Source organism: Lactuca sativa, chromosome 9, assembly GCF_002870075.4.
Source record: "Lactuca sativa cultivar Salinas chromosome 9, Lsat_Salinas_v11, whole genome shotgun sequence".
NCBI classification, from domain to species: domain Eukaryota; kingdom Viridiplantae; phylum Streptophyta; class Magnoliopsida; order Asterales; family Asteraceae; genus Lactuca; species Lactuca sativa.
In genome coordinates this window covers 66,402,912-66,415,819 of record NC_056631.2, presented here as the reverse complement: position 1 = coordinate 66,415,819, position 12,908 = coordinate 66,402,912, and the positions used below count along the sequence as shown (strand labels likewise).

General features: G+C 34.7%; 1 protein-coding gene across 3 annotated transcripts; it reads left to right on the top strand.

Annotated features, from left to right (window-relative positions):
* The first annotated feature begins 8,676 nt into the window (after nucleotides 1-8,676).
* LOC111920423 (protein ABIL3) lies at nucleotides 8,677-12,486 on the top strand. Of its 3 annotated transcripts, none has more exons than XM_023916008.3 (10): nucleotides 8,677-9,060; nucleotides 9,950-10,066; nucleotides 10,159-10,241; nucleotides 10,343-10,493; nucleotides 10,910-11,009; nucleotides 11,349-11,447; nucleotides 11,555-11,600; nucleotides 11,730-11,842; nucleotides 11,945-12,117; nucleotides 12,208-12,486. In XM_023916008.3, the coding sequence occupies exons 2-10, from the start codon at nucleotides 9,962-9,964 to the stop codon at nucleotides 12,373-12,375; spliced, it is 1,038 nt and encodes a 345-aa protein (XP_023771776.1). In that variant the 5' UTR covers nucleotides 8,677-9,060; nucleotides 9,950-9,961; the 3' UTR covers nucleotides 12,376-12,486. The 3 variants fall into 3 exon arrangements, with proteins under 3 accessions (XP_023771776.1, XP_042754161.1, XP_042754162.1); XM_042898227.2 differs by lacking the exon at nucleotides 8,677-9,060 and adding an exon at nucleotides 9,482-9,504; XM_042898228.1 differs by lacking the exon at nucleotides 8,677-9,060 and adding an exon at nucleotides 9,483-9,504 and having other exon boundaries at nucleotides 11,558-11,600.
* The last annotated feature ends 422 nt before the right edge of the window (nucleotides 12,487-12,908 follow it).

Below are 12,908 nucleotides of genomic sequence, written 5' to 3'. Positions count from 1 at the left end.
CATGTTTTTACAAATTCCCAATCTTAGTTACTTTAGCGTAAAATGTGAAAATGATGCTATTCCATGGAATTACACTTTGTACCCTTGTCAAACGTTAGTGGAGCGTGTGTGGTTAACCGGCACACTAATTTGGGATTGCCATTGGTAGAAAATGGTGGCTCAATGTTTGTCATAGATCAATGGAGCGTGCGTGGCTAACCAGCACATTGATTAGGTGATAGAGACATTGAGTGCACCATGTTGATTCGCATGGTTATTCACAACTTATTTGCGATCCTCGGCATCCCAGTCGCAAATTTGAAGTGCATATCGAGATTTAAAATGCCATTGAAAAGATCAATGAATCTCAAAGATCTAGGAGTTTTCAAATACATTTAAAACTTGATCTCTTTTTCGTTTTTCATGGTGAGAATTAGTGAATCGTCATTCACTTACCTTCAAATTATTTACTTTTAGAGTACGGGATCCCTTTCTAAGTTGTAAATAATGTTGTTGGGTCCTAGCCCTAATTTCTCATTTGGGTGTTTAATTAGGGACTCATTTCTAATCAAAATTTGTTCCTTTTTTTCAGATGTCTGCTAACAACAAAAACGCTTCTGGGTCATTCTCGCTGATGAACCTGTGTCAAAAAGTGACATTTGATGCGTCAAATTTCAACGAGTGGATAAGGTACATTCGCATGATCACTCGCTACGAGGACAAAGAATATGTCCTCGATGAGAAGCTTGAAAAGATCATCCCAGATGTTGCTACTTCTGAAGAGTTGTCTGCCTTTGAGGCGCACGAACGTGATACTACGAAAGTTCATTGCATTATGCTGGCCACCATGAACCTCGAACTCCAAAAGTCTTATGAGGACATGTATCTGTATGAAATGCATCAGGATTTGCTGGACAGGTACCACCAATGCGCAAGGCAAGAGCACTATGAGATCATTACTAACATGATCACCGCTAAGATGGGGAGTGGAGAATCCCTAACCTCTCATTTACAGAAAATGCAGAGGTATGTTGATCGTCTTCTCAAACTTAATGTTAAGTTTGATGAGGATTTGGCTATCGACATAATCCTACACTCCTTGCCTTCATGTTACAACCAGTTCAGAATGACCTACCACATGAATAAGGAAGAGGTCTCCTTGAGTAAGCTCCAAGGACTATTGAGGACTGCTGAGAGCAACCTCAAAGACAAATCTGTTGCACCATCCCTTGCTGTGGCTGCTTCTTTGATGGCAATTGGCCAAGGGAAGGCAAAGAAGAGGAAGGCTCCCTCAAAGAGCCACCAAAAGGGAAATTCCTGTGATGGTTCATCCTCTAGTGGGACCAAAGCAGGTCCTGCTAAACCCTCCTCTGACCCCAAGGAAGCAGAGTGCTTCTATTGCCACGAGAAGGGCCACTGGAAATGAAGCTGTGCCAAGTATCTGCAAGACATAAAGGATGGGAAGATAAAGCCCACTTTTGCAGGTATGTATTCTATTAAATCTAACAACTCATCATTTGCTACTTCATGGGTTCTTGATACAGGGTGTGATTTCCACATTGTTCTCATTTGCAGGGCCTAAGAAGAAGTAGTGAAGTGAAACATGGAAAGATGAACTTGATTATGGGAAACAGAAGATCGTCGCCTGTGACCAGAGTCGGAGTTTATTCTTTAGTGTTGAGTAATGGGTTATGATTAGATTTAAATAATTGTTGCGATTCGCCAGATATGGCAAGAAACATCATTTCATTTCATGGATTGTTTAGACAAGGTTTCAGATACTCATTTGATAATAGTAATGGTTCTATTAATGTTTATTTGAATGGTGTCTTTTATTTCAAGCATTACCTTGTAATGGGATTTATGAATCTGTGATGGTTGTTGATAATTTAGGAAATGATGTGTTGAATATTGATTCGTCTACTAGTCTGGATAAGCATGCTTATGGCATTGTCGCCTTGGCCATGTCAACAAGAAACGCATAGCCCAACTCCAAAAGGATGGAGTGTTGGAGTCATTCGACCTTAGGGATGATGATGTGTGTGAATCTTGTTTACTTGGGAAGATGACCAAGTCACCCTTTACTGGCACTTGTGATAGGGGTGAGGGTCTATTGGATCTCATACACACTGATGTGTGTGGGCCCTTTAGATCCACCACAAGGGATGTTTGCCACTTCTACGTGACTTTTACGGATGATTATAGCAAATATGGATATATCTACTTAATCAAGCAAAAGTCAGAAACCTTTGAAAAGTTCAAAGATTTTAAGAATGAAGTGGAGAAAGTTGGGCAGGAAAATCAAGATGCTTCAGTCAGACCGAGGAGGAGAGTACCTAAGTCTTGAGTTTCACGACTATTTAAAAGAATGCAGAATTGTTTCGCAATTCACGCCTCCGAGAACTCCAGAATTGAATGGTGTGGCTGAGAGACGTAATCGGACCTTGTTGGACATGGTTCGTTCTATGATGAGTCGGGCTTCGTTACCAATAGCTTTTTGGGGGTATGCCTTAGAGACTTCCGCCCATATCCTTAACTTAGTTCCCACCAAGAAGGTTGCCAAAACACCTCACGAGATGTGGATGTGGACAGGGAAAGCTCCCTCGTTAGCATATATCAAGGTTTGGGGTTGCGGGGCTTTCGTAAGACGAGAGACTCACGACAAGCTCGAACCTCGTAGTGAGAAGTGTTATTTCATCGACTATCCACATAAGTCTTTTGGCTATCTTTTCTATAGACCGAGTGACAATGTTGTCTTCATTGCTAGAAGAGGAGTTTTCCGAGGAAGGTAATCGATAAGCCAAGAGGACAGTGGGAGGCAATTTGATCTTGAAGAGATTCAAGAGCAAAGCGATTAAGGAACCTCTAACACTGGCACTCAACCCGGGGAGGAAACTCCTGTTGAGCCCGTTGACGAGTCCTTACCTCTTAGACGTTCTAGTAGGGTTAGTGTTCAACCCCAGTTTAATGGTTTTCATATTACTACTGAAGGGGATACATTTATTAGTGATGAAACACTAATAAATTTGGATGAACCTAGCAGCTACAAGGAAGCCATGGCAGGCCCGGAGTCTGCTAAATGGAAAGAGGCGATGGGCAGCGAGATTCAGTCCATGTACGACAACCAAGTTTGGAATTTGGTTGATAATGTAACGGGTCGTAAGACAGTCGGATACAAGTGGATCTTCAAGAAGAAGACGAACATGGATGGGAAAGTGCACACTTATAAATCATGATTGGTTGCGAAGGCCTTTACTCAAACTCTTGGAGTTGACTATAATGAGACCTTCTCACTAGTTGCTAAAATAAAGTCTATTAGGGTAATGCTTGTTGGATTAGTGTCTAAGTCCATAACTATTTTGGTATGTACTTGACCCGATGGTGCCTGGTCCTTTTGGGTTGCCTTCACCAAAGCAAATTGATAGGATGAATTATGGAGAGAAAGGATTAAATATGATTTATTAATATATTATGAGAATAATATATTAAAGGAGAAATCATATTGTTTAATTAATATTAGTCAATAATTAATTGGTAATTGGTTTTGTGACTAAAAGAGATTAATTAAACTTAAGGGACTGGAATTGTAATTATAAGATAATTGCAATTTGGGCCATGGATTGCCTTATATTAAGGAGTGGACGAAATCTATGGGGAAACCCATGAGAAATCGTCCAAGCCCTTAAGGAAAGGAGTCCATGGGTTGCTTAGGGCTTAAGCATCCAAATTAGGGTTTCCTTGTTAGATAACCCTAATAGCCTCACTATATATATGACCCTTATGACCTAAAAACGTGGCTAAGATTTGTTCTAGGGTTTCACACGTTTTTGGGCAGCCTCCATCCTCTATCCTCCTCATCCTCTTGCTCTTGGTGTTTGTGAACCATTAGAGGAGTGACATTTGTGACTCTAAGCTTTCTAAAGTCAATACAAGGAGGAATTGGGATTGTTATTGCTATATAACAATCAAGGTATGATCTAAACCCTTATTATATGTTATATTGATTATCATATGCTAGATTTAGGGTTATAGTCTTGGATAACATGCATGTACAATAGAGAAACCTAGATCCAAGCATTAGGGTTTGTATGAGCACATAGGATGTTCTTATGAACAAAACCCATCAGTGGTAGCAGAGCCTTGATTGGTTTCTATTGTATTGATGCATTGTGTGTTTATTCAAATTGCAAAATAGATTTTGAGCCATCTGCCTGATGAACTCGGCGAGTACCACAGTGTACTCGGCGAGTAGGCCTCAACTCGGCGAGTACAGTGTGGTACTCGGCGAGTTCGAGCGTCAGATGGAGCTATTTTCGGGATTTCTTGCTGTTTATCTTTGAGATACTTGCCTTTATCATATTAGATCAATATAAATCCGATTTTATGATATATATATATATATATATATATATATATATATATATATATATATATATATATATATATATATGACTATATTCTTGATCCAATTGAAGATATTTATCAATTAATAAAATATTTGTTTCCTTATGTGATAATTGATTGATTATTTTGATTAAATTGGTAAATTGTTTTGCAAGAAATCATTAAATAAATCAAATATGGATAATTATGTGATTAAATGTTAATTAAGATTATTTGTTATTTGATCCTTGTTTTTATGAAAAGTTTCATATTTTCCCTTTAGGTTTTATAGTTTAAATTTGAACCCAAAAGTTTTGTTGTTTTGAAATTTAAATAGTTGAAACCCTAATGTTTTGAAAAAGGTTTCAAAACATGCCCTCAAGTTTTGGAATTTAAATTTTGATTAATAGTTTAATTTTGATGTATATTTAAATTCTAAACCCTAATGTTTTGAAATGTTTCAAAACTTGCCCTCAAGTTTTGGAATTTAAAAGTTTATTAAAAGTTTAATTAGGATTGTTAAATTCTAAAACCTTAGTATTGTTTTGAAAAAGTTCAAATCACACCCTTATGGTATTATTAATTAATTAAGGTGTATAATTAAAAGAGGTTTAATAAATCCATAAAGTTTAGGTTTACAATTTAATTGAATTAAATGTATAATTATTAAATTTGACCACCTAGTATTTTTAAAAGTGTAAAATACACCCTATACTATATATAACATTAAAAGTCTAACATTATATATATGTATGAGTAAAGTCAGTCTTACCGTTAGTAGGCCTCATTCACGAAGCTGGTCTATAAAGGGTGTTTAAGGAAATTGCCTATAAAATGGCGATTGAATGGGTATCCACTCTTACCCACCGCACTCTTGACTAGTGGAGGGTCGTTAGCCGAACGGGTAGGATGGGACGAAACCTTCCATTATAAGTATAATGAATTACTAAAGTAACTAAATGTTTTTTTTTCAAATTCCCAATCTTAGTTACTTAGGCAAAAGTGAATTGATGCAATTCCATGAAATTACACTTTGTGCCCTTGCAAAGACGTTAGTGGAGCGTGTGTGGTTTACCGGCACACTAAATGGTTCTAAGCAAAGGTAGCAAAGGGTGACTCAATGTTTATCATAGTTCGGTGGAGCGTGTGTGGTTTACCGGCACATCGAATAGGTGACTGTAACATGTGAGGGCACCATGTGAGTTTGCATGGTTATTCACACCCGCTTTGTGATCCTCGGCATCCCAGTCACAAACAAGAGGGGCGTATCGAGATTTAAACATGCCATTGAAATGTTTAATGAATCTCAAAGGATCTAGGAGTTTTCATAGATTTAAAACTTAAATTTCTTTTTCGTTTTTCGTGGTGGAAATTAGTGAATCGTCATTCACTTACCTTCAAATATTCTGCAATTAGGGTTACGGCATCCCTCTCCCGAGTTGTGGAATATTGTGTTGGGTCCTAGCCTTAGTATTTCATTTGGGTGATTTACTAAGGACTCAATCAATCAACTAACTTGAGTTTGTTTTCTCCTGTTTTGTAGATGTCAAAGTTCGACAACTATGGTCTTCCCAAATCCCATGGAACAAGCATTCCACATGAAGATGATATTCCACGATTCGATCGAGGAACAAGAAATCATGCTTCACTTCCTCCACCTCCTCCAATTATTCTCCCTAACTCACAAGTTCAAAGGCTTGAAAAGCTCAAGATCACTCAAGCCCTTTTGGTAAGTAAACATAAAGAAGGAAAGCCGGTGTGTGCACACGTCCTAGGGATGAAGTCACACATTGATAGGTTAAGAATGTTGGGATCCGTTGTCTGTGAGGAAATGGCTGTTGATTGGGTTCTTCAGTCACTTCCTAACTCATATAGTGAGTTCGTAAGATAGTACTATATGATGAACCGCGACGTGACCCTTATAGATCTCACCTATATGCTTATTGCTGCTGAATCAGAAACGTTTTGGCGTAATGGAAAAGCAAAGTTGATTGGTGAATCTGCCTTTAAGACCTCTATGGATATAGACAATGGCAATGAAAGACATGCTATGATCGAAAAGTTTGATCATAAGAGAAAGGCAATGTCTGAAGTAGTTCCATGTCCTGTTCCAAAAGAGTCAATTTGCTTTTATTGCCAAGAGAAGGGGCATTGGAGACAAAGCTGCCTTATTTACCTAAGAGATCTAAGAGATGGGAGAGTCAAAACGTATGGCTATGCTTTAGGTAAAATCCGTTGACTAACTCTTTTAAGCTTCTATTCTAGATTCTTAATACATAATGTGATAAGATTACAATTGATGTTTTGTAGGATCGAAGAAAGGAGAGGAAGCTTAAGGGAAGAAGTGAGCAGAATCTAACCGTGAAGAAATGAATTTCGATCGCATTACTTGAAGATTAGATTCTTGAGCTACTACTTGGAGTTAGAATAAGATTGCTAAGAAAGATGTATTAGCATAGTTTTTCAATGAATTGCATGCATTGTAAGGACAAATTTTTCCGCAATAAAATAAATTTTGATTTTTAAATTTTATTTATTTATCCTTGCAATAGCGTGTATGAAAAATTGATGTTTGAATGTTTCTATTATTAGCAATAATGGATTTGGTTCTTGTTATGTTATTTGTGGAAATGTCGAAGAATTTACCGAATAAGGAAAGTTTCTCATCGCCCAAGTTTCAATTGGACAGAAACTTGGAATCATGCAACTTGGTTGCACGATGAATGAGAAATTTCATATTTGGAAATTAGACTAATTCATTGACAAAGTATCAAGTGAAGGACTAAGAGATCGAGTACACAAAGTTGTGTGTTGGTCAAGTTCATCACAAGAGTAACAAAGACATTCGTCATGATTTACTAAAGGTTTAGTAAATATGATTATACTTATAAGATTAAGTGTAATTCTGAATTGATTGAAAAAGTTTAAATCAATAGCAGAACGAATAAGAAGAATCAAGTAGGCAGAAAGATAAAAGTTTCTCCATTCTAAGAAGAAGGGAGAGTAGCTTTTATGCTTTATGATAGGTCTTAATGATTAAGAACCATATCTCAATTGATCCTCTAAGTGAGTCTTAGTACAATTGTATGTATAAGAAGAGAAATCAAGAATTGAAGAAATGGTTAAATCAAAAGGTCTATCATCCTTCGTTCCAATAACAAGTCTTAAAGTTAAGATTGTGACAATGAGTAAAAAGTATTAAGAAGGTTTATAACATTCATCAAATGTGGAAAGTTGTGATGTCTTGGATAAGACAAAGACCTTATTTGGCTCGGTTTTAGTTAATATTTTAGAAGTAAGAAAATCGATTAAACTGAATTTAATAAACAGATAACCAATTAAAATGACGAATAAAACCCTTACATACATTGATAACCTAGTCTAATAGTACCTCCCCCCCCCCCCCCCCCCCCCCAGTAACTTGTTACCCTCTTTCGTTTATTTTCATATATTATAAAACTAAAGGAGAAAGGAAATTTAAAAAGTATGTGTTTTTTACGTTTTACATGTTAGACGAACGGTTTAGTCCTCAATTGTGAAATAAGAAAAAGAAAAACATGAAAACTATAAAATATACATATATGCAAATTACAAGAAAAACATTATTTTTTTATTACGGTGCAACTAACTTAGACTATACACTCGAGATGATGTGGTAATGTTGGTTTTAAATAATTTGACCAAAAAAAAATCTCAAATTCTCACGCAAATATTGGTTCTCAAAAAAGATTTTAATTTTATTCACATTTAGTCTATTAACCATATATCATCTAACTTGTTGAAATTATTCATAGTTTACCATTATAACATGCAGCAGCCATCACAACTATAAAATACAAACAACTTCAACACCTTTGATAGTATATGGTGTACAAAAAAGAAAATAAAATAAGTGTAAAATACAAACAACTTCAACACCTTTATAGTATATGGTGTACAAAAAACAAAATAAACTAAATTCGAACAAAATCAATAATTTGTTACCCACTCATTTTCTCTGCTTCTATAAAAAAAAATTATTATTAATATATATATATCTTTACAAGAAACACATATGAATCCTCCATATTTGAATCTGTATTCCGTATCAATAAAATATGACCACACAAACATATTTAAAAGAAATGTCAACATTATTATCTGTGCTATTAAATTTTAAAAGTTTCATTATATTATTCAAAACATCTAAAATTTATAAATCACATAAAACATATGTTTCTCACTAATCACATCGTCTCAAAATATCCTAAGCTCCACTGTCTAAAAAGAGGAAAAAATAAAATAAAACGAGCAATTCATGGCTTTTGTTCGCAGGTATCTCTGTATTTACAAAAAACCCCATTTTGCCCTTTTACTCTATATTTATATTTTTATATAATAAAGCTCTAGATGTGCAGTGTGGTTGCCTTATTCAATCCTCTCTCACTTCCATTTTCCTTCTCCCTCTTCCCACTTTCTCTATCTAAAAGACTAAAACCCTTCCCAAGTTTCATGCATTCTTGTATTCGACTAAGCACCCTCAAAACATGCTGTCTTCTTCTACTCGTTTAGTCAAAAACTTGATAATGAAGACATAATCTATCCTTTTCTGCTAAATCTACGTGTATATCATGAGTAATTGAAGTCGAAGAGGCTATCAGCTGATTGGGGGATACATACCAAATTTCTAAATTTCTAAATCCGATTCTGATTCATCAGGTCAGCTCAATGTCCGAACTCTCTTTCTTGTGGGTGCTTGTTAGTTCATGGAAAATTTGCAAAAACTTGAGAAATTTAAGGGTTCGAAACATTGTTTTTGTTACTTATCTTAAACATAACCACATATATAATACTGTTTATGTGGTATTCTCTTTTGGGTTATTGAGAAATCGTAGAAAGTTTCTGATTTTCTTCTATATGTGTTTTACAGGACCAGATTTTAAATTGTTTATGCGTGTTTGTGTCAATTTGTTAGATTATTTTAAATTTGAAAGAGACATTTACTAAAGTAAAGTATTTCATTATTGAACGCGGATTTGAACTCAAAAGACTTAATAAATCACTATTAAAATGACGTTTTTGCATTTGGTAGTCGAAGCATACCTGTTAATTCATTGGTCAATATCCAACGGTTGGATTTGAAATTCATGATATTTTATTATGGTCAGGAAGCTTCAATGGGTGTTCTTATATTTTTGTTGAAGAATCAATTAGGGTTTAGTTTTGGGGGAAGATTTATTACTTTTGTATGTTAAGGATTGTATGCCAATTTCTGACAATAAAAGTGGGAATCTTCTTTCTTTTCTATTTATGACAGAATGAGAGTAATTCTCAAGTTTTTGAGAAACAATTTACGAATTTTCTCGAATTATTTATCTGGGTTTGTTGCAGAAGTATTCAAAAAAGAATTATTCCCCACTGCTCTTTATCTATTTTTTTCTGTAATTTATCATCTAAACTATTATGGACTGATTCTCATTGTCTCCCTCTAATATAGAAATCTTCATTCCATGAATCTCCATGTCTCCAACTTACGAATCTTGATTATTTAGACCTAAATAATAATATTAAAAACTAAGAATTTACACAAATACTCATGTTTTTTTAGGGAATTCCTTCAATGGAGACGCTATCTTCATCTACCTCAACGTCTTTTCCAAGAGAGCCAGCCAATTATGACGAGATTGCTATGCACGAAACATTGCTATTTTCGGAAAGTCTCAAGGCATTCATCGCTCTCTTTCTAGTTTCACAATTATCTATAAAGAAACCAAATTAAAATCATAAAATATATCCCCTGTAATTTAATTTTTTCAGGATTTAACAAATTTGAGAAAGCAATTATATTCGGCCGCTGAATACTTTGAACTATCATACACCAACGATGACCAAAAGCAAATGTGAGTTTGACCTAAAAAGTCAACATTTTTTTTCCAGATTTAAACGTTGTAGCTTAATCTCAAATTTTTATTCATACAATATACTATCGATTTGTTGATAGGGTGGTTGACACATTAAAAGATTATGCCATCAAGGCTATAGTCAATACGGTTGACCATTTGGGTGCTGCTTCGAATAAAGTTGACAATATTTTTGACGATAAGGTTGAAGAAGTTTCCGGATCAGAGCTTCGAGTATCTTGCATTGAACAGGTACTCTTTCATTTTGGCCATTCTTTAGGATCCATTTGTTCTGACAGGACAGGTTGTACTGCATATGAGGTATATTGGACTGGGACCGAGACTGGTGTGAATTAGACAAAATTTGCAGCTTCTTGTCTGTCACATCCAAAAAGGTAAAATAGTTACACAGGACATGACGTAACATAATTTAATAGGTTGTACTGCTTCTGACGTACGTGAGACAAAAAAATTGCAGCTTTTTGTCCCATCCAAAAAGGTATACTCACTCTTTCTCGTTTGTGCAAAAGACGTAAATGCCCTCACCCTCTTCATCGAAAATAGCCGTAGAAAGCTTTAAAAATGTGAAATTCAAGTTCGTCCTTTTTGGTCAAAATAAGCGTTATTTTTGTGTCTAATTTTGTTTTTTTTTTTAATTAATTTTGTAGCGAGTAAGAACATGCCATGGCTATTTTGATCACGAAGGCGTTTCCCAGCAGTCGTCGCTTTTAAAAATTCCCAAGTATCATAAGCGATATGTCTTGCCTGGTACTTGTGGATCCAAATTAGTTCTAAATGCAAGAAATAGCAACATACTTTCATTTATTTGTTAATTATAGCATCTTATTTTCATATAAATAGGTAGATTTTTCAAAGTATAATGTTTTGAAATTAAAATTCTAAGTTTTTTCAAAAGCATAATGTCTTAATAAGAAAATGATTAAGAATGCTATGTTGCAATAAAAAGAAATGAAAGTAGGATGCTATAATAAACCCATACATGAAAGTATGCTTCCACATCTTGCAATAGCCCCATGTAATATGGCTTAAAAACATTCCAAAAATGTGGAATTTGCAACTTTCATGATGCTTTATGACAATGTTCAGTTGGGGAGATGATTCAAGATGGCAATGGAACTATATTAAAGCATGAAGAATGCACATTAGTTGAAGAACGTGAACATGATCAACATGAACATATGAATGGTAAGAATATATTATCATTGTTTTGACTTTTGATGATGTGCATTCTCTGTTTATGAACTCCAATGATTGTATCTTATCGTTTTCTTTGATTCCTTTTGGCATACAAGAAGTCGTTCAAGCTATAATTCATGAAAAGCCTGGAACTTTAGTCAGGTAAAGTTTTTGATTAAACTCATAACATAAAGTGTTGTCTGGATAAACGATTAATTTTTTTATGAAAATGATGGCGAATTGGTGAAAGAAACTGTACTTTTAGTATGCTAATTCTTTTTTAAAATGCAGAAAAGAGCAATCTCCTTCTTCTTCTCCTTCTCCTTCTCCTTCTCCTTCTCCACAAGCTTCCCAACAACCTGACTCGTTTTCCTTTGAGGACATGGTGACAAGAAAAGATTTTGGTTTGTAACTTTGTATACATTAATTTCGCATATAATTTTCTTTGTGTATGCAAATGTATTTTTACTTAATTCTTTTAAATGGTGTTTTTCAAAAATGCATAGTTTATGGTGAGTCAGAGAAGAGAGCAGTTTCACCACCTCGATTTCCTCTATTGCATACTGAATCATTCTCAAGTAGATCAAGATCAATCACTCCAAATTCAAGGTCAAATTCAAGATCTTCCACTCCAAATTCCACTAGACCAACAACTCAAACCACATTTCCACAACAATGGGTAAACTACATCAAATCTTATAAATAATTAATTAATGGTAGTGATTTCATGGAAGGGTATTTTAGACATTTGACAATATATGTTGTGCAGCATCAAGAGCCTAGGAAATCAGTTTCAAAGCAGAGGAATGGTGATCGAGAGACATGGAAAGAAGGTGATCAAATTCAGAGCAAAAGCAAACGTCTGCTCAAGGCATTGCTCAGTAGGCGCAAGTCAAAGAAAGATGAAATGCTTTACACTTATTTGGATGAATATTGAGGTGAAAATTAGAGGACTTTATGCAAAAACAATATATAAATATATATATTTCTTGTTGAATTCATTTATAAGTGGCTATAATGTTAGGGTATTCGTATTTCTATGGTTTAATAGCTTCATTTTGCACATTAGTATGTGTAGATGTGATAGATTAGAAGGAATAAGTATAACTAATTAACTATAGATATAGAGGTTAGTGTGTTTCGCGAAGTTATGTTAGGGAAATTACAACATTTTTATTGAGATATTTTCGTTTTTGCAGTAATCTTTTGTGGTAAGTACATAATGCTACAACAATTCTTGTGCAATAGAATAATAGAATGATAGGATGAAATTTAAGGGTGTTTGTTTCAATGATTCGTTTCAATATGGTCAAGTGAGTTTGAAATTTTTGGTTGTGAAAATATGGATTTGAATAATCCAAATTCAATTAAAATATGATATGAGTAGAGACATTCCAAAACAATAAAGGTTAGTATAACAAAAGATTTTACATAGTGTTCTTTTTCATGATTAAATCTCAAGTTTATTAT